This window comes from Henckelia pumila, chromosome 2, assembly GCF_033568475.1.
Source record: "Henckelia pumila isolate YLH828 chromosome 2, ASM3356847v2, whole genome shotgun sequence".
Taxonomy (NCBI): domain Eukaryota; kingdom Viridiplantae; phylum Streptophyta; class Magnoliopsida; order Lamiales; family Gesneriaceae; genus Henckelia; species Henckelia pumila.
This window is the reverse complement of record NC_133121.1, coordinates 92,503,663-92,526,411: the sequence shown is the minus strand read 5'-3', so window position 1 is coordinate 92,526,411 and position 22,749 is coordinate 92,503,663. Positions and strand designations below refer to the sequence as shown.

Below are 22,749 nucleotides of genomic sequence, written 5' to 3'. Positions count from 1 at the left end.
CAATACAATCATTTCATCATCTAAAAATCAAATTTTCAAATTTTTGTAACTAAATATAATGACATAAACAACGATTGAATCAAAATATAAAAAAAAAAACTAAAACAAAAAAAAGAACTCAATGAATACTCAAATTTAATGAGTCAGAGATGAATGAATGCATACTAAAAGTTGAATAAGAATCTCCAAATTAAGAAAATATAAATAATATATTTTTGTCACAACAAATTTGACAAAAAAAAATTATAATTTAAATAGTAACATTGTTGAATCCGATATTTTGGTGATAACAAACAACAACTCATTGTATAGGAATGTGCTGCCAACCATTGTATTTCAGGAATCTACTACAACTTCTACCGGAAGCTTGTCAACCGCCTTTGCCCTCGACCGGCTGAAGTCACAAGCCTATCGACTGGCTATCAAAACCAGCAGAGGATAAATCTATCTACCGGAAGCTTGTCAACCGCCTTTATCTCTCGACCGGTTGAAGTCACAAGCTTATCGACTGGTTATTCAAACCAGAGGACAAATATCTCTACCGGTAGAATGCCAACTGCCTATCTAGATATCTCGAGACAAGTACCTGTGACAAGATGTTCTTTGCAGGATCCTTTATTAAAAGCAGAACCGGCGTTTCAGAAGATTTGTTGACTCCTACAAATCAAGACAACAGGTTGTACCAAAATGGCAAAAACACAGAATGACTGCAGATAAAGCATTCGACCGTTTATTCCAGTTTTGGACCCTGGCATAGGTGACCCTTCTGCTCTTCGAAAAACGCGTGGTCAAATGATTAATGAATTCTTGCATGCCGCTTTCATATCTCAGGTAGAACCCAAGAAAATAGATGAAGCTCTATCAGATGCCAGCTGGATTGAAGCTATGCAAGAAGAGTTGAATCAATTCACCCGCAACAATGTTTGGCATCTAGTTCCTCGACCGAAAAATCAAAATGTGATTGGAACTAGATGGGTGTTTCGTAACAAGCTCGATGAACATGGCACTGTTGTGCGTAACAAAGCTCGACTTGTTGCTCAAGGATTCAGACAAGAAGAAGGCATAGACTTTGAGGAATCTTTCGCGCCAGTTGCAAGACTAGAAGCAATCCGCATCTTTCTTGCTCATGCAGCCTTCAAGAATTTTAAAGTTTATCAAATGGATGTGAAGTCTGCATTCCTCAATGGTCTACTTCAAGAAGAGGTGTACGTTGAACAACCACCAGGTTTTGTCAATCCTACTCATCCTCAATATATCTATAAACTTGACAAAGCTCTCTATGGATTAAAACAAGCACCGCGTGCTTGGTATGACACTTTGCTAAAATTTTTACTGGAACATGATTTCCAAATTGGAACGGTCGATAAGACCCTGTTTAAATTTGTAAAAGGTGATCATGTGTTACTAGTACAAATTTATGTTGATGACATTATATTTGGGTCAACTAACCCCAAGTTGTGCTCAAAGTTCTCTAAACTGATGAAGGAGAAGTTTGAAATGAGCATGATGGGCGAGCTAAACTTCTTTCTTGGACTTCAAGTAAAGCAACTTGAAACTGGAATATTCATCAATCAGTCCAAGTATGCCAAGGAATTGGTAAAGAAGTTTGGAATGGAACAATGCTCAACTGTATCTACCCCCATGAGTACATCAATTAAGCTTGATAAAGATGAAGGGGGAATTCCGGTCGAGGTAACCATGTATCGAGGCCTTATTGGTTCACTGCTCTATTTGACTGCCAGTCGACCGGATATCATGTATTCAGTTTGTTTATGTGCTAGATTTCAAGCCGCACCTAAGCAATCTCATTTCATTGCTACCAAACGAATACTTAAATATATTAAAGGAACTACTAATGTGGGTCTTTGGTATCCCAAAGATTCAAATCTTAATCTTATTGGCTATTCAGATGCAGATTATGCAGGTTGTAGAATTGATCGCAAAAGTACAAGTGGCACATGTCAATTCCTTGGAGATAGACTAATTTCGTGGTCAAGTAAGAAGCAGACATCAATTGCTACCTCGACCGCCGAAGCAGAATACCTTGCTGCTGGCAGCTGTTGTGCTCAAATACTCTGGATTCAACAGCAGCTTAATGATTATGGGATTCGGTCGAGTGAAGCTCCAATCTACTGTGACAATACAAGTGCCATAGCCATCACTCACAATCCAGTGATGCACTCTCGGACAAAGCACATTGATGTCAGGCATCACTTTATCCGAGATCATGTCTTAAAGAAAGAAATCAGGCTGGAATACATCTCTACCGATCAGCAAGCAGCAGACATATTCACCAAGCCTCTACCGGACGCTAAGTTTTCATATTTTTGAAATATTCTTGGCTTAGTAGATTTAAGTTAGTATGCATGTGTTTAGGGGGAATGATTGTCAATATGACATTAATAGATTAGCTGTTACGTTGCCATTAATATTGGCATATCATCCGCCTTTAACTAGTCTCTGACAGGCTTCGTACTAGCAGCTTGGTGCTTTGAACCAAATGACATTAATTGGGCGCCGTGATTATGCTCTTCAAAACTTTTTGAATTTCAAAAATACTTTTCATGACATCACCCTATGGCCCATAGGTTCCTATATATACTTCTTTACACTCGTATATCAATCTTTCACCTTTGCTAAAAACTTTCATATTGTATTAAACGCTCCATCGAATTACTCTCAAGCTTTTGCTTACTCTTTGCTCGAGTTCTTATCTACAGATATCATGTCGATCCAGAAGACTTGCCTCGCCATCAACTTTGATTCCGTTGTTAAGGCAAACAACGCAGGAATAACTGAGGTCTTCACCATGCTTGAAGCCTCTGGACTGAAGAAATTTCTGGAATGCAGCGCCATCTGCGATTTGCCTGTTCTGAAGGAGTTCTTCGCAATCGCTCAAATCGAGCATGGGACTATCAAATGCTTGATCAAGACAGAGGTCTACTCCTTCAATCAGAAGTTCTTCGCCAGCACATTTGATCTGCCCTCCAGGGGTTTGACAAAATGCACGGATCTTCCAGATGGTAACTGCTCTTATTGGTTGAAGGAGTTCTCAACTACTGATGCTCCGATCAAACTGCCGGCCTAGAAGACATCTCTCAAAGCTCCATTCAGGCTACTGACTAATATCGTGGCCAAGAATCTTCTGGCCAAGGCTGGATCTTACGACAAGGTGACGCTGGAAAAATTTCAATACATGGCTTGTATTGCCTCCAAGATCAACATAAACTGGTCAGACATTCTGTTCAATATTCTATGTGAAATGATCAGGGGCAAAGGGCAATCCGAGGGATTTGCTTTGCAAATCTGCCACATCTTGGGCGTCCTTGGAGTGGACTTTTCCAAGACTGAGCCTCTGCATCCCACCAAATGGCTCAACAAGTCTACGATTCTCAAATTCCTGAACAAGAAAGAGACTGCGGTCGACACCTTGCCCTCAACCGCAAAGGTTATTGCTATCCCTCAACCGCTTTCAACGGTTTCGGTCGTGGCCAAACCAGTCCATACCAAAAAGTCTGCCAAGCGTCAACTGATCATCGAATCTGACTCTGAAGATGAATCACGTGAGAATGTTCCACTGATTCAAGCTTTCAGCAGGTCATCCCCTTCGGTCTCCAAAGCAGCTGTATCATCCACGCCTGCAGGCGAGAAGAAGAGGCAGCACAAGAAGCTAAAGTCTCTTTCTGGACTTGCTCCTACCCTGCCAACGGTCGAGACTACTACCGTTGTTGCTTCTACTGCTCCTCGTCCTACAAAAGGTGTGATAATCCGGGAAGGTGCCTCATCAGCTCCTGAGGTCACTCTAGCTGATCCCAAAGACAAAGGGAAAGGTGTGATGATCTACACACCCAAGGCTCAACCAGCAGCTACGATAGAACTCAATATGATCATCTCTCACGTGCTCCGTACTGTCAAGCGTCATCTACAACGTTTTGACAGATGGCATCACTCCCGCACTCACTTGACACTCGCTCAAATATTTCCTAAATGGAAATCTCTAAACGTCATTGAGCAGAAGATGCTTCTATTTGCTGATACTGAAGACATCGTGGAGGCTCTGGGAAGAAGACATCTCATAGACTTGAAGCTTCGAGGAAGCCTGCTATCACTGCTAATTAATGAGCGTGTCAAGAATTTCAAATCCAAGAGTCCTACCGCTGCCGATGACTTTGTGATTTTGACTGGACTACAGGATAGTCTACGTCAAATCACTCAACTACTTCAGCACTTCCAAGCTCTCAACAATGTCAAAACACCAGCTTCAGCAGCCTGTTTGCAAGCTTATGTGCTGGAAGCACAAGTGATGATGAAAACCTTTCTCACTCAAGATCAGGGTGAAGAAGACGTCTATGCTCTCCCTTCTTCAGATGGGATTCTGACCGATCTCATCACTGCTGACCTCTTTCAATCATATGCTCTAAGATCGAGTGTAGCAGCATCTTCATCGGTCGACCCCTCCTCAACCGCAGTCCAAGCAGTTACTCAACCGGAAGCAGTTGTGATTGCTCACTCCTCTCCCGTGACGACCGCTCACACTTCTCCCGGTCATTCACAAGATGTTTTAGAAGTGGTTGCACAAGAGATACCTGTCACCTCTGTGACAGAGGCTCCTTGCAGTAGTGAAGCAACAGTGCCCCCAACGGAGATATCAAGCACTATTGTATCACCTGCATCTCCAGAACAGCAAGTGACTGATGCTGATCCAGCACTTCAACCGTCTCCATCTACTGAAAAGTTTATGGAAGATCTCATTATGGATGAACCAAGTGCTGATCTTGGTACTCCACCAACCATATTGGCTGCAGTCGAAACTATTACATCTCCAACTGTACCATTATTGGAAGGTCCATCGGGTAGCTCTCCAGCAAGTTCACCCGCACCACATCATCGTGAGTCTAGCCCGGTTTCACCAAGAAATGACTCAGAAGGGCAAATGATTCAGACTGATGATTCTTTAATTGAAGCCATGGCCGCAGCTCTAGATCATACCTTGATAAATCGGCTTCATGAGCTCATGCAAACGGTTAGGTCCTTCTCTCAAGACATAACAAACTCATCCTTATCGGTCGATAATTCACGCCAGACGATGATTCGGCATTTCGAGACCGTGTCTCGAGACCTTGCTCGTCTGTCCACAGAGATCACTAATCATCATCGCACTCAAATCAACACGCTCTCTACCGTCTCCGAACAAGTTATCCGATCCGAAAATCGCCTTCATAAGCAGTTGAATGATCGGATGGACACTATGCAAGCCACTCTACTTGCTCAAATCGATGCAAAAATAGACACTATGCAAGCCTGCCTTGGCACTCAACTCACTGAGGTCATCCTTCGGCTCAACCAAGGTGATGCCAAAAAGGGGGAAGAAGAGCAACGTAGAGCAGCAGAGGCAAGAAGACGTGAAGAAGAGTCCAGAAGAAAAGAAGAAGCCGACAGAAGAAGAAGAGAAGGCGATAGGTCAGGAGGAGCCAGTTGGTTCAAAAGATGAACAACTTATCTCTTCTTTACTTATCACAGCCGCATTTTTTTTTCTGTAGGTGTAATAAAAATGTTTATTGTACTTAATGAAATTCATTCTCTCAATGAAGTTCATTCTAATGCTTTCATATTGTTCTTGGAGCACTTAAGTTTTGTCATCACCAAAAAGGGGGAAATTGTTGAATCCGATATTTTGGTGATAACAAACAACAACTCATTGTATAGGAATGTGCTGCCAACCATTGTATTTCAGGAATCTACTACAACTTCTACCGGAAGCTTGTCAACCGCCTTTGCCCTCGACCGGCTGAAGTCACAAGCCTATCGACTGGCTATCAAAACCAGCAGAGGATAAATCTATCTACCGGAAGCTTGTCAACCGCCTTTATCTCTCGACCGGTTGAAGTCACAAGCTTATCGACTGGTTATTCAAACCAGCAGAGGACAAATATCTCTACCGGTAGAATGCCAACTGCCTATCTAGATATCTCGAGACAAGTACCTGTGACAAGATGTTCTTTGCAGGATCCTTTATTAAAAGCAGAACCGGCGTTTCAGAAGATTTGTTGACTCCTGCAAATCAAGACAACAGGTTGTACCAAAATGGCAAAAACACAGAATGACTGCAGATAAAGCATTCGACCGTTTATTCCAGTTTTGGACCCTGGAAGTTGTCTGCAGTGTACGATCCTCATGCAGAATCATCAATGCATTTATGAGCATTAAATGTGCATTCAATGCAGCATCAGAACGTTCAAAATAAAGACGTTGATGATTGACCTATATAAAGGGAAGATTGCTCAAAAAGAGAACTACAACAAGAACAACAACAAGTGATACGAGACAACGAAGAGAGACAAGCAACTCAGAAAAATTTCAATCACTTGACTAATATCAAAAGTCCTCATCTGATATACTTGAGCACACTTACAAGATCATTCATCTGCTGCTCAAATAAACCCTCGCCTACAGTTCACATATCTGATCGTCAAGGATCATCCTAGGGTTTTCAAGCCTCTCGACCGCTCTGCAGTCTGAGAAGCTCAACTCAACTATACTCAGTGTTGAAGAGACTTGAAGCTGCTCTGAAAGCTTCCACCAGTCTGATAAGAACTGAGAATCTTATCTGTGTAAATCTAGGAGTTTCGGATTAGGCATTGGATAAGTCCTAAGTCTGAAGTGGGTGTATTACAAGACGTTGTAATAACCAAAGTCTTCTAGTGAATTCCTTCCTAAGTGGAAGAAGGGGAGACGTAGAAGGATTAAGCCTTCGAACTTCCATAAAATCGTGCTTTAGCATTTACTGCCATTTATCTTACATCCTGCTCATACATTGCATTATAAACTTTGCATCACTAAAACCTCTGAACTATTTCCGCACTATTTAAGTTGTTCAAAACGTTTTAGAAGTTGAGAAAACTGATTAAGTGAACTAAACCTCACTTGATCATTTTAAAGAAGAAGAAGAAAAGTTTCAGAGTGTATTCACCCCCCCTCTACCCTCTGAACCGATCCCAACAAACATAAACAAGGAATAGTTATAATCTAATTAAGTAAAAATAATTTTCATTGTCGAATAAGAAAATTACAAAAATTTAGTTTATCGAGATAAAAAATTAAATCAATAAAAAAAATCAACTGCGGTACAAAAATAGACAAAAATAAATCTCATCTAATTCAATAAATAAAAAAAAGATGATTAACCTAATTTGAATACCCTAACTCCTCTGAGATGATTAATTTAACGAAAAAATAGATTTTTGTTTAAATAAAAAGATATTTTTTTTTACTAAAAAAATGATGAAAAAATATATAAAAAATTGACCATAATTTTGAATTTTAAACAAAATAAATAGACTCAAATAATATTTCAAATATAAAAAAATACTCAAAATTTTTTTTTAGCACCTGTCAAGGGAAGGCGCCCTAGGCAACCGCCTAGGCCGGCTCCAAGGGAGCCGGCCTTGGACTTCCCACTATCGAGATATACAAAAATTAAGAACGTATAATATAGGATTCAAAAAAAAAAAAAAATGTAAGAACTATAGCTAAGTTATATAAATATTACTAATTAAAAATATATTTCAAATAGCTAGGATCGAAAATTAAATTCAAGACATTGCATTTAATTATGTATAAACTCTTCGAATTTTTTTGACAACAATTTGATCAAACAATTAACTTATAAACAATCAAAATAAGCTGTTTTTAAAAAAAATTTGGAGTGCCCCTATGTTTTAAGAAATATCTTACAATTTAATTAATATTCATGATAAAATTAATTCTAAAACTGTTTTACATATCCTTCATATTATTATACTTTTTTTTGTTGATAATTTTGACAATAAAAAGCTCTTATAATGTCAAATAAATAAACATCTTTTATTTGTTTAAAATAAATAATTTAAACGAATATTTTAACAATTTATTTTTAAAATAACTTCTGACAGCTATAGAGATCCTATAAACCATCTTATAAGTTCTAGGAGTTTATAAATTATTTTTAATAAGTTTAGTTATCTTAATAAGTATAAAAACTTATAATAATTATTAATAAATTTACAATGACATGAAATTCAGTAAAGTTTTCATTTTAAAAACACCCAAATTTGGAATCTTTTAAGGCATCGGAAAAATAAAATATTGTTTAATTATTCATCTTTTGTTTTATTTAATGCTCGATTCTATTTTTACCAAAATCAACAATAAATCGTTTTTATTATTTTAACTGTTTACGGTGCTTGAGATATTCAATTTATTGTTGTTGTTATTTTTTTTTTTTAAAAAAAGAGATGGATTGAATATTTTGTCTCTTATTTATTATATTTATTTATTCATAATATTTCACGTGTTTAATTGTTAATAATAATCCATATCATCATATCCAGAGAACAGAAAAGTGTTGTGGACTATTTCAAGGCAGGTGCCCGTGATTGGGCTTTCAGAATTACAAAGCCCAAATTTTGAATGACCCAAGCCCAATAAGGAAACAACGTCTAGTAACCGTATATCATCATCACCTCATCCAAACTCTGCTTCACTGCACCACACTCTTCTGGATTATTCCATCGACCGTCTCACACTCACACTGCGTGTGTTTCGCATGCCCGCTGTGATGGAAACCCTAATCATACCTCGCGCCGCCGCTATTCCGTCGTCTTCCTTGCCGCCGCCGCCGGGTCCATCCCGTACTCGCCGGGATTCCGTCGCATTTTCCGCGTTCAGAGGGCTCAAGAGTCGTCCCGCTCACTCGTTGGCGTCGGCGAGTTCGCTCTCCAAACTTACTCGCCGTGGGAGTCGTATCGTCTGCGAGGCGCAGGAGACAGCTGTCGAAGGTTCGGATTACTATGTTATTCGCGCGAAATGTATATATACATCTTTTGAAATATAGGGTGCCGATTTTACTGGAAGTAGCTGTTTTGTGGCTGTGCAATTTAGCGTGAAATTTGTCATTTTTCTGCTGGAAATTTAGTTTCAAGAGAGAGATATGCTGGAATTTCTGGCAAGTGCTTCCTTTTTTTAATTTTTATTTTTTTTGTGGTTCTTTGGCTTTCCTAATGATGTAATAAATAAATAGCACATGGGCTATTTTGAGCTGGTGTTTTCTATTCCAAAGTTCGTTTGGGTATTTTCACATTCTTGAATCATGCTTCTTAGGGTTTATCTGTTGCTTTAAGTCATGCACTTAAGGAGTTTTGCTGCGCACCAGCATGCTTTGAATTTTGAACTATGCTTGAACGGGGAGCTAAAGTGACATCTGAAAATCTGTCTTTAGAGCATGCATACATCAGATAGCATTTTAACGTAGGTGGTCCTGAGAAAAGTTAAATTGGGAAACCCTTCCCAATTTCTTTCCGAACTAGGCTAAAACAAACAGAGAATAACAAACGATATAAACATGTCCCGACTCCTACTCTCCTGTCTTATTCAGTGGGATTTATCCTTTTGTTCCTTTGTCTTTGTTTCAGTTCATCATCCCTCAGTTGTTTTCCATTGTCGATTGAGCCTAATACTAGCACAAATCTGCTGATACCAATTGATGCAGCTGTGCATGTTGATGTATGATCTGATTCGGTTTATTTCCAACTATTTTTCCATGCATGTCTTGCCTGGTTTGCCGTTTTTCTATATGTGAAAATACCGATATGTCAATCTTGAGTCGTTTGCCCTCCTCAACATAAATGAAGGATCTCATTAGAGTCTACTTACATGCTTCTCTACGCTTCTGCATAGTAATCATAGTATTCCAACCACAATTCTGCACCGTTCTTTGATAATGATGTGAGTTTCAACTTGTGCCGCAAGCATTTCAGTCTGTTGGTATCAATTATCATGCATCAATCACAACTATGGCTTATGATATTATTTTGAATAATATCTGCAGTGGCTGCTGTTACTGATTCCACCTGGAAATCCCTTGTACTCGACAGTGATTTACCGGTTCTGGTCGAGTTTTGGGCACCATGGTGTGGACCATGCCGCATGATTCACCCCACCATCGATAAACTTGCCAAGGTATATGCTGGAAAGCTTAAATGCTTCAAGGTTAACACTGATGCCAGTCCAGCGATCGCCACCCAACATGGTATCCGGAGCATTCCAACCGTTATCATTTTCAAGAATGGGGAGAAGAAAGATGCAATCATCGGTGCAGTTCCAGAATCGGCACTGGTTACAGCCATTGAAAAATTCTTGTAGATTGGTCAGTGTGTAAATATGTTTTCCGGAAACCAAACTCTCATCTATTTGGTTCATTTTTACCTTATTATTGAATCTTACATTCCTAAATAGTGTTTGATTCTGTTTTTTCTTCTCTGTGGATGAAAATGTTTACAAGAAGTTTGGAAGTAATTTGTGCGTTCATCTCATTACTCTTACTACGTACATGAATAAATTAACCTATTCTCTTCGAACATGAGAAATATTTGGCTCTTCGTGATTTAGTTCTTCTACCTTATCAAATTTAATTTCATTTTTAACCAACTATCTTCGTTTTTTTTTGACAATTTTGGTCATTTTCAAACGAATTAAATTTATCAAAAAATGAAAAATAAAGAACTCATAATGAAAATTTGACAATATATTTGATTAAAATTGCAATTGAATTTGATAATATATGTGATAGAATTACAATTTTCACGAGAACGTATTACAATTTACAAATACGTTTTGGTCTAAAACTATAATTTTCATAACATATAGGATGCAAAACAGTTTAATAATAAAAGAAGGGATCATTTTGTGATTATGAATCATTTGTTCGTGGAAGTTCACCTAAAATATCCATTCCCAGCTGATTCCTCTCTCTACATATTTTATTATGACGATCCATTGATTCGGTTCTTTCTCTCTCTACTTTGCTCGTTCGATCGATATCTCCAGGTACGATCTCTACCTTTTTTTTTGGATTTCTTCGTTTGATTTCGTGGAATTTTATGTGATTTGTTTTCTCTTTGATTCTTTAAATTTGTGTTCTAATTTCATGTTCTTTTTGTGTGGTTTTTATTCATATGTAGCGTTGTTTCTTTACCTTTTTTAAAGGTCTGAGGCATTATGGTTCTGTAGTTTTCTTAATTTTTCGTTTTTCGGCTGAATTTTGGAATTAAAGGTGGGTTTTTTTTTTGGTTAATTTTTTGTTATTTTCATATCATTTATGATGAATGAATTGATTTTTATTTTTCTGCTGTGTTGTTCCTGTAGGAAGAAATATTTCTGCTTTATCTTGTTGATTCCTATATCTTGACCCAAGACAATTGCAGTTTATGGTTGCATGTTCTTACATACCTTTCTCATCTCTAACAAGGCGTGTTGGATTTTCGTCGTTTGATTTAATCTCCTTTGTCACACTTCGATTTCGAGTTTTGGATTTTAACTTTTGCGAAAAACCATGGTTTAAGATTCTTGGATCCTCGTTAAGACTAATTATTATAGCTGATATGATGTGTTTTCAGGAGATATTCTATGGTTCTTTGAACTTAGCTAACAAAGTTATCGGAATTTTCTGTAAAATCATTGCCTTTCACGTCTTCAGAAACTATGAAGCAAAACCAATTTGTCCACTCCTTACGGCTGAATTTAATAGTTTGATGGGAATTTGGTTTTAACTAGATTCATGAATTATGATAAGCCGGTCTTTTGGAACGAAGTTTTGTTGCTAGTTCTTAAAAATCAAAAGATTTATTGGATTCTAGTTTAAGAATCTTGTTTATTTGTAATCTAGATTTTGTCCGGTATCTATAGAGTCCAGCAGTTATTGGCCATTCAATGTATTTTTTTTTGTCTTATATTGTTTATGTTTTAAATCGGTTGCTGCATGTCTAATGCTTACTGGACTTGGATGATTATATGTGTTGAGCATCTTTATTGTAGCCTATCTCAAGTTGTTTACATTATTTAGCTTTACAGTGGTCCTTGGTTGCGTTATTTTCTTTTCATACTTGAATGCTCTTTGGTAAAGACACTTTTGACATTTATATTGCTAGTTTTTTGTGCATTGTGTTAAATATGGACTTACATTTGAGATCTCTACTTTGCACTGCCTTGTAGAATATCTGAACATGTTTATTTGATTGCCCTATACACACGTAGCGAAAATAATTCCCTTCTCCTGCGCCAAACTTTGCAGACTTTGGTCTCTCTGTATGTATCTACCATGGCCTTTCAACAAATCTTTGATGCCTCTGACATGCATTTTGGTTCCGAGGGGGATTTGTCACTTAATCAAAAAAGGAATTCAGTATCTCCAACAGTAACAACCACAGATAATGTGACTGGATGTTTTGATTGCAACATATGTTTTGACTCATCGCGTGAACCAGTAGTCACCCTTTGCGGCCATCTCTATTGTTGGCCATGCATCTACAAATGGCTTCAGGTTCAATCCCCCTCAGCAGAGGCAGATGAGCAGCCGAAATGCCCCGTTTGTAAGGCTTACATCTCTTCTTCCTCGCTGGTACCCCTATATGGGCGTGGCTCATCATCGTCCGAGCCTGAACCCAAAAAGCCCCAAATAGATACGGGCATACCCAATAGACCCCCGGCACTTGGGACAAATGCCATAGTTTCTGCTCCAACATCCATGATTTCTGATTCGAGTCAGCAGCAGCATCCTCAGCATCAGACATTCCATCACCAGCAATACTTTCCCCACCCTATCGGCAATTACACTTCACTAGCCCCTACTCTTGATGGCACTATTACAACCGGTTTCTCCAGTCCAACCGTCAATATGGTTGGTGAATTGGTATTCGCTACAATGTTCAGGCCCTCAGATACAAGTTTGTTCGCCTATCCTCATTCCAATTCTTACTCACTTCATGGAAACAGCAGCCCACGACTAAGAAGTCAAGAAATGCAACTGGACAAATCACTTAACAGGGTAACCATCTTTCTTTTCTGCTGCTTTGCTCTCTGCCTGATTTTGTTTTAGTTTTCGCTGGCGATTATATACTGTGGATAGATTGTGCTTTCAACCGGTCGGAGATAGATCCATTCTATTAACTTTTGTTTGAGTTTACCGGATTTTGGAACAACGTTTTCTTGTCAATCTTGTGTATAACGATTTATATTCTATGGAAGCAGTGTCTGAGTCACAGTTTGTATCGATCTCTTGCTTGGCCGATGAATAGAATTCAAATTTCCAAAATCCGATATATACAACAAAAGGCAGACAAATTAAAACGAGGATGTGGGATTCACTTGCTTTTAAGAAGTTTTCTCTTGCTTTTTAAAATATCATTGTGGCACTAGCCTCCGTGACTAAACGAAGGACGAGCTCTCAAGTTTGAGACATCGGAGTAATTATTGCACTTTTCAAAATATCGAGAGTGAAAAACAAATCCATGCCCTCCAGTAATGTGCTGGCATATTTATTTTTTGCGTTTTTATTGTCTTTTCACCTTTTTTTTTTTTCTCGCCAACACCCATTAACTTTATTTTTGTATAAATGTAGGCTCCCCTTTTTTCCTTCCCATGATTGATTAGCATTCGTGAGATTTAAAAAAAAAAATATGACGTGTTGAAAATATGGTCTTTAATAATGTGTATAAACCATGAAAACGACTCTCTATTTTATTTTATATATAAACTAAAGATGCGAGTTCATGTTATTACGAGTAAGATATTTATGAAAATACAGAAACTAAGCAAGTACTTATTGGAGTACCTGTAGTTCTTAGAAACATATTCAACAACGTAAAGTCGTGTAATTTCAAAAGTTAACTACTTTTGGATTTCAATCAAATTACGCAAAGTCTAATTTATAATCTAGATTTAAGAAACACACAAAAATTATTTCAAAAGTAAAGTGCATTCAATCCCTTTGTTTCAAAAGAGCTAATAGCCCCATGTGAAAAATAAACAAGCATTTAGCCTATCATATTTCTAAAAAATTGTTCATAGAACCTCCGTAAAAATATTAATATGAATTTCTAACCTCTTTTATTGTATACAAATTAATTTCATTATGTTTTGTGCATATAATTCAAAATCTAATCAATACAAACGAATATAAATCACTTTATTTTTTTTGAAAAAACTATAAGCCAATTTGTGGTATTTTTATTTTATATTTTCTATCATCTTATAATTTCATTTTGCAAAAACTATTATATTTTAACTGTAAAATATTTTGCGTGTGAATAAAATGACAATTTGCATATATTAAAGCATATAAAATGTGAATTATTTTGTCAGAAATATTAAAAGTATATACATAAAACTTATGAAATTGAGATTATTGGAGCTTCTTATTTTTTTTTTAAAAAAAAAAAAGAAAGAGAGAGAGAGTCAAGCAATAATTTATTTTTCACAAGAGTTATTAGCTATCTTGTATTTACAAGGAGGTTTTTTGCAATTTATTTTAATTCGAAAAAAATAAAATTATTTTTTAATGATTACAAACACTTCCTGAATAGTGCTTATCAAAAAGCTGAAAAAAAACTTCTTTCTGTTTTTAAAACTATTTTCATTTAAATAAATCATTTACTATAATATAACATAATAGACACTTATAATAGCATTTTATTTGGTCCCCAGATATCATCCTAAAATAACTGTCATTCTCAATTCACAAAATTATTACAAGCAACCACAAATATTGGAAAGCACGAAAATTATCTTCATTAAATAATTAGTAAAAATCTAAAAACAAAAATTTTCATCGATTTTGTTAGGATTAATTTTTGGTATTTGACAAAACATGAAGAAATATTTCGTCGAGATGCAAAACATGTTTAAAAATATCGTTGCAAGATCCAAAAACTTTTATTAAAGAACATGCAACATCATTACAGTCCTTATAAAGACTTCTTGAAGATCTAAAGTCAAAAAAAACATACATTTATGACAAATATGAACGTTGCAAATATGCATATATAAATGCATGTAAAAGCTTCGAAAAAGAGAGAGCCAAGTAGAGAGAAACATATACAACCAGGGGCGGATCCGGGACGTTATGTTTGAGGGGCTGTATAGTGTGCAACAATGACGGAGCTATCGATTTTCAATGAGGGTCGTTACTTTCGCTTTTTCAAAATTGTGGTCCGTGTATTAGTTTTCTAAAAATTGTATTTGAGTGAGATAAATACATAAAATAAAAATTTGAGAACTCGATGACACAAACCTTGAACAAATATAAAAGAAGGTGAAGTTCACGATCAATAAATATATATTTAAATGTTAATAAATAAATAAATAATACATTTATATATATATTTTTTATATAGCAATAATCTTTTAAAAAATTTCGAGGGCCACAAAAATTTATCACTATTAGCGAAATCAAATTTTAACTTAATAAAAACCTTATTTTTGAGATCATTTTACATTTTATTCTAAAATTTAATTTAAAGTCCAGAAAATATTATAACCTTTTAAAAATTTTCGAGGGCCACAAAAATTTACCACTATTAGCGAAATCAAATTTTAACTTAATAAAAATCTTATTTTTTGAGGTCATTTTACATTTTATTTAAATTTTAATTTAAAGACCAAAAAATATTTTTATTTTTATTAATTTTTTATATCTTTTTCAACATGAAAAACAATAAATGAGAATAAAATTTTAAAAAGTTAGTTTTTTTATTTATGAGAATTATCACACGTAACGTAAAAAAATAAAAAAAGGTTCAATAACCTCTATAAATATCCAATTTTAGACACAACGAAATAAGTAAATTGAGACAAAGGGAAAAATAAATAAAAATTTAAAAATAAAAATAAAAAATGAAGGTTGTAACTTATAAGATTCGAACCTGTATCCTTCTCCCAAAATTAGAAGAGGCTCGCCAACTCGACTCAGATGTGTGGACTTCTCCTTTAACTTATGTATTTATATATATACACACTTAAAAATATTTATATATATAATAGTAAGAATTCTAAAAAAATTCGGGGGGGGGGGGGGGGGGGGGGGGGGCCGGGGGCCACGGGCCCCCGGGTCACACTGTAGATCCGCCCCTGTATACAACATACACAACATCAAGATACACAAAATACAAGCTGCTTGAGCACTCATAAAAGATTTATCTAATATACTTAACGTGCCACATATACAAGCTATTCATATGATATCTGAGGATCATCAAGAGCCAAGAATCAACTCTCACTGCCTATTTGTTTATAAGGAGTTGATCTATTGTTTGAGTCTACGGATTCATTCATTACTGTATTTTGGTGTTAGGACGAGGAGTCTTAACTTGGTTGTGTTCTAGGAGTTTTGATTTAGGCAAATGATAAGTCCTACGATTGGACTGAGTTGCATACAAGACGTTGTATAAATCAAAATTTTCTAGTGAATCCTTTCTTTGTGGAAGAAGGAGTAACGTAAGAGTTTTATCTCCGAACATCCATAAACATTTATGTGTTTTTTATATTTTTTGTCAAGTCATTTTCATTACCATTCAATCTGTTATAACTTATTTGGCATCTTTCGACACAAATACTTGTTGGCTAATTAACATTGACACACGAAAAATAATAGAGTTAATTGTTTAACAACAACTGCTCTCATATAAGAAGTTTGTCAAGAGAACTGCTCACGTAAGTTGCATAGGAGCAGTCCAAATCGATCCTAACAAGTGGTATCAAAGTGAGTTTCTTTCTCGTCTTTGAAAAAGTTCATATGGATGCTTTTGGAGAAATTGCTAAGAGTTTCTGAAATACTACCATGGATAATTGCTCAATCAAAACCATGGAAACATGTTCAATTTCTAATAATATGTGGCAAAAATTTATTAAGCATGTCAACAATGAAAAGATTGAAATGGCCGAGATTTCTTTTGCAAAAAATGTTGAAGAATTATGTTGTTCATCAAGTTCAAATAAAGAGGTAGATAGTTGTTTCATGGCTCATGAAGATCATCCTTCTACAAGTGAACATGTGACTACTCCTTCATCTACAAGTGAACAGACACTGAGTTTTAACTCTACTGATTTTGCTCAAGAAGAATTAGCTAATGCATTGCATGATATGGCTAACACATATTAAAGATATGCTTAGTATTTGAAGAAATGGCAAATCAAATTGAAATTCCAAACAAATTTGTGTTAGAGGCAGAAATTGTTATGATTAGAACTGGAAATTATGATTTACAGGTCGAGAAATAGCAGTTAAGATCAGAGAATTTGAAATTATTTGAGCTGATTCAAACCTGAAATAAATTTTTAGCTACATTAAATTCAATACATGAAATTCAAAGATCAGGAAATGATAGGACTGATTTAGGTCTTAAAGAAGATACGAGCAGTTCAGAAGTTGATACTAGACCTAAAATGAATGTGTAAGGGAAAATATATACATTTTGTTAAGTCTGGAACTCTCTTACCAAAAGATGGAACAATGAAAAAATGAAACAATATTCGAAATTATGGAATTGGTTATGATCCAAAAAAATCAAATGAACAAGACTGGAACTCTGGTCAAACCAAAATGATTGGAAAAAAAAGCTCATGAAAAATCAGTTCAAAGAAGAAATAGACAGTTTCATAATAAAAAATCACATATTAGATCATATCAACATCATTCTAAATTTAATGCACATTATTCATCTCATAAACACACAAAACACAAAGCACGAATTTTATGGGATACATAATTGACTTGTCAGGTTGATTCAAGTTTGAATTCCCAAAGGACTAATCCATCAAAGACCCACGTAAATTTGGGTACTATAGACCAGTGTGTGAAAATGTTTGTAGAAACAAAAGAGGAATTATCAGATTTAGGAGGAACTGCAGATAGGAGGAATTTCAGATTATTAAAAGAAGACTGCTGGATGAAATGCTTCTCGAAGCATCCTTTGACACGCCAAAAACAAGACTAAGATTTCTTATTCATATAATTATTTGTGATGCGGGCGAAATAATTATGTTCCTATTCAGCAAATAAAATAGGAAGTCGTACGTCCTCCTGGTCTCCTGCTTCTTCGGTCACCTACAGATGGGAACGATCTCCTGATCTCCTACTCCTTCGGTCACCTGAAGAAGTCGCACGTCTTCCTTTTGGGCTGTCACCTGATTCACGAACACACGTTAGAGGCGCCAGGTGGTCACCCGGCGAAAACCCTCCGACGCTCAAGTCAGCGATCACCTCCACACAAAATAGGAGAGCAGAGAGCTTTTGTAGGCTAAAGAGTCACTTACCTCAAAATGGAGATTTTGAGTGGTATTTATAGATGAAGTTGAGCTAAATTGCACATTAAGTCTCCAATGCAAGAATTTGATAATTGACCCTGCTAAGGTCTAAAACATGCAGATTAGTCACCCAAAATTCCAAAATTAATAACTAGTCCTCCAAAAATGCGAACCTCGCAACTTGACCCTACTCAATTCATTTATATATAAAAAGTATATTAAAAAATATACTTATACTCATCATAGGCCCCCTACTCTTGAGTAACTACAATTTACTAAAGATGATCAAGAGTACTCATTATTAATCACCCCGCAATTATATATTTTTATTCTTATAACAATACCCAACATGCGTACTCCTCACACGTGTCCTCCAATTTGAGAATTTCTTGATAATTTACTTGGGCAAAAAATTTGGTGCTAGGGTTTTTGTTTTATTATAAATAGGGTCATTTCATCCGCTCCGCTTTTTGTGTCCCTTTGCCACAGTAATCCAGAAATGGCAGGTAGCTTCCTTGCTCTCTCCTCCCTTCCACGTATTCTTTTCATGCTTTTATTTATATTATTTCTTTGTTTTGTCTCTGTTCCTCTTACTCCATTTATTTCTTCTTTTGCATTTACTCCTTTCTTTTTTACTTTTTGTCCGACGCACCGCTTTATCTCGTCTTTTCATTGCTATGTTCCTTTTCCCCTGTTTTCTCCCCCTCTCTTTTTTTTTTTTTTTTTGGATTTTGTATGTTTTTATACCCAGCGAAGGTGCCGATTAATGGTGATCGGAGGTAGAGATGATGAACAGGAATCGGTGATGAAGCTCCGATGGAGGAGTGTGCTATTTTGACAGTGTTTGGTGATGCAGGGCTGGAGTTTGGGAGGACAAACCGTGGTGGGTGGGTTCGTGTGCCGGTGAGGTAGGATCGCAGAGGAGAGCTACTTGGTGTAGAAGCGATGGTGGCGTTGCGTCGATGATGCAACCTTGCGATTAATGGTGAATGTCTGAGGTGCACAACTCGCGATTAATGGTGAGTGTCGGAGGTCGCGGTGTTTTTATGCGGGAGGTGGTAGAGGCAGCGGTGATGCTGCTGGGTGGAGATTATTCGGCGATCTCTTTGTTGATCCCACGGTGGGGCTGGTGACGAGTTTGGCTTACTTTTTGAAGGTGTTTACGTTTTTGTGAATCAGGGAGGAGAAGGGTCCAGTGGTGAGCTGCCGGGTGGAGATGGTGCGATAGAGAGCTGCTGGGCGGAGGGGCGGTAGGGTGATGTAGGCGCGCGAGGCTGAGCCATGGTGGGGATTCCTCTGTTTTGCTGGGCGGAGGGATGGTGTTGGAAGCGTGATGATGCATGTGGCGGGATGAATTGGGCTCACGTGGCCGAGCCGTGGAGGTAGTGCGGAGACGGTGCTGTTGGTGCTTGGAGGTGACCGTAGTAGTGGTGTGCTCACTGGGCGTTTTTTGGAGGTGTTTGAGTGGTGACGGGTTATGAGCGGGTGTCGCTCCCGGTGGTACTTTGGCGGAGATGTGGTAGTGGAGTGCTGATTATGAGCGGGTGTTGCTCCCGATGATGTGTTGGCGGAAAAGGAATGGGTGTCGTTCCTGGTGCTAGATAGGAGATGTTGAGCGGGTGTCGCTCATTTTGCTGCTTTGTTTTGAGAAGGGGAGCGGGCGTCGCTCACGATGTTTGTTAGTGACGGCATCAGAGTGATGCTGGGTCGCGTGTGCATGGAGCGGGTGTCCCTCATTTTACTGTACCGGCGGAGATGGGAGGGGAAAGAGCGGGCGTCGCTCCCTTGGTTGTTGTTACTGTATTTATGTGTTATACAATTAATTTTCAGTTTATTGACTGTATATTTGTTTATGTATATATGTTTCATGTTTATGCATTAATTATTTTTGAGAAATATCTTCAAAGAAGAATCTCAAATATACAAAATTCAATTAGTGAGATCCTCGCAAAATTACGTAGGATGCGGCAGAGGGAAAGAATATTCCTTATTAATGTCTCTGCGTGAATCCCAGACTGATTCCAATCATAGCCCTGATTTTGAGCGATACACTGAAACTGAATTGCCGGCTTATAGTCCCAGCTCAGGTGTAGGTATCGTCAATTTGAGTAATTCTGTCACACTTGACGTTGCGTCGGCATCATTACAGAGCCCAAAGCCTGTCGATTTTAATCTTGAGCCCAACCCTGGTTCTTCTAGCGAGTCAGACAGTGATGGGATTCCTGGTGAGACGGTGTCCCATCCTTTGTCTCGTGAAAGCGTTTCTTACGTGTGCCGCTGCAAAGGAATACCCAGATCCTGCGACATTATAGTTCCGTGCCCTGGTGACTCTCGTCACTCTCCGCCTGCTGGTTTTTTCACAGTTTATGTTGAACACCTAAACAACGGTTTCTCAATTCCTCCATGCCCTATCCTGATAGGGTTAATAAAAAGCTTAGGTGTTAGTCTCAGTCAGTTGACTCCTAATGCCCTTCTGTATTTTTTCGGATTTCGACATCAAGTGGGTGCTTTTGAATTGGATCCAAGCCTGGATTTATTTCATGCACTTTTTCAGCTCGTCCCACGAAACCGAACTCTGATATATATTTCCAGCCCCGTCCGAAGTGTAGGTTCTTACGTAAACTTCGATCTCACCGAGGTGCTTGGAAGTCAGACTTCTTTTATGCTAAATATTGCGGGTGGGGGGTGCAAGTGGATTAGAGCTCTGGGCTTACTATAATAAAGAATAAAGGATCTATTCTTGAGCTTCAATCACAGTGTCGGTCTCTGGGGCTCTTTAACAAAAATTTTGACCCTCGGTGTTTAGTTAGTGCTGGTACTATTTAGGTCTTTTGCGTGTGTAATCATTTACTTGTTGTATTTACTACTTATATTCGTTTGGCTCTGAACATTTTTTTTTATATGTATGCAATCTCCCTTACAGGTAACCAGATTGACCTGAGTAAGCTCCGTCATCGGGAGAATACCTCCGGCCGCCCTCTTCCTTGGAGTGGGCCGAAGCACAAGGGGAATGGGAGAGATGCATCTGATCGTGTTGGTGCATCAGTTCCCCGTGCTGTAGAGAGCCGAGGCGTGGTACCGCGGGGACGCCAGGGCCATAGTATCCCTTCCTTGCCTGATGAGAGATCTTCGGGTGCTGGTGCTGTTGAGCACCGGAGGGGGGCGGGCAAGAGGCCGATGGAGGAGGGTAAAAATGAAAGAGTGGGTGCCCGGTTAGCCAATTTGTGGCTAAGGGCTTTTATGACTCTATGTAAAACAATCTTTTGTTTAATATAATTTACACTTTTATAATGGCATTGACTTTATCTTTCTTCATATTGTTATATTATGATATACTATTGTTGTTTTGATATAGACCTTGAATATACTATAGTGTATGTGAGATGTGGTAGCACATGGGGATGGCTATCATGAAACACATCTTATAGTCACTGTATATTCTAAATTGTTCCTAGTCAATTGAGCCGTCCGCAAATAAGGATAAGGATCGCTCGAGATTGAGACTAGCATTTGCGATGCCGAGTACCACGTTTCATTGGTATGGAACATAGAGATGTTCAAAGCATGCAAATGGATATTCATATGATGAATGATCGAACTACCCTATTCGGACTTTCCAAGTGGTTATCACTTATCGAGTGGATAAAGTCCGCGGTTTTAGTTGTACACCATTAGTCCTTATTACTTGAAACATCATTGAGACTCTATATGCTAGTACTGTACTTTGACTCATTTATCGACTCTATTGGGGTCATCAGGTGTCGGGATTGGGTACAGTTACGACACATATAGGAGTCGATGCTTTGTTGTCAAGGATTCACCACATACTTGCGAGTGTGGATATCCTATGCGATCTGAGGAGATATTAGTGTGACGAATCTCTGGTCAGAGTACATGATGTGTTTTAGGTTAATGGGTTTTCCTAGTAACACATGCGATGTCACTATTTGATCTTCAAGATGTAATGCATAGTTATCGAATCTCGAACGACTCTCGATATACCAATGGTTGTTGATTCGATCGGGATATATGGATGAAGGGACCGTACTATACGCTAACCAAAATCTACTGGTTCTTGCAGGCACTATCAGTAATACCTAGGGAATCATGGGGCGATGTTGCTAGGCGCTCTTACCATGATTCGATGGGTAAGTCGGAAATTGTTGTTCCGAGTCACAAGGAGTTGTGAGCCCACGGCTAGCTGTATTCCTGAACCATTGAGGGTTACACAAGTAATGGATTACTAAAACCCCGTAGAGATAGTTAAATTTAAAGAGTTAAATTTAATGAATGAGAAGTTGGACTTCTTAATTAAAGGGAGTGAGATTTCCTAAAATGACATAGGGATAGGCATTTTTGGAAATCACTGAATTCGGATTCAGAAAAATTATCTTGACTCTAAAAGATACAGAAATGGTTTCTGTGCACATTGGTGAAATCAGTTTATCAATCGGAGTCACGATGAATTTTATATTAATTTCTATAACAACAGGCTTGGCTTGTTGGGCTTAAGTTATGAATTGTGGGCTTTAAGGAGTTAGAGTCCTGATACAATTATAACTAGAAATTATCTATAAATAAAGGTGTTGGGTTCGAAAATTAGACACGTTGTATATTGCAATTTTTGAAAATACA

The 22,749-nt window shown here is 37.6% G+C and overlaps 2 protein-coding genes across 2 annotated transcripts; both read left to right on the top strand.

Annotated features, from left to right (window-relative positions):
• The first annotated feature begins 8,527 nt into the window (after positions 1–8,527).
• Positions 8,528–10,390, top strand: LOC140884178 (uncharacterized). Its single transcript, XM_073290846.1, has 2 exons — positions 8,528–8,816; positions 9,866–10,390. The coding sequence occupies exons 1-2, from the start codon at positions 8,585–8,587 to the stop codon at positions 10,177–10,179; spliced, it is 546 nt and encodes a 181-aa protein (XP_073146947.1). The 5' UTR covers positions 8,528–8,584; the 3' UTR covers positions 10,180–10,390.
• A 359-nt stretch (positions 10,391–10,749) lies between these two features.
• On the top strand, positions 10,750–13,082 carry LOC140883043 (E3 ubiquitin-protein ligase RMA1H1-like). The gene is made up of 2 exons (XM_073289341.1): positions 10,750–10,863; positions 12,107–13,082. The coding sequence occupies exon 2, from the start codon at positions 12,134–12,136 to the stop codon at positions 12,908–12,910; it is 777 nt and encodes a 258-aa protein (XP_073145442.1). The 5' UTR covers positions 10,750–10,863; positions 12,107–12,133; the 3' UTR covers positions 12,911–13,082.
• Positions 13,083–22,749: the final 9,667 nt, after the last annotated feature.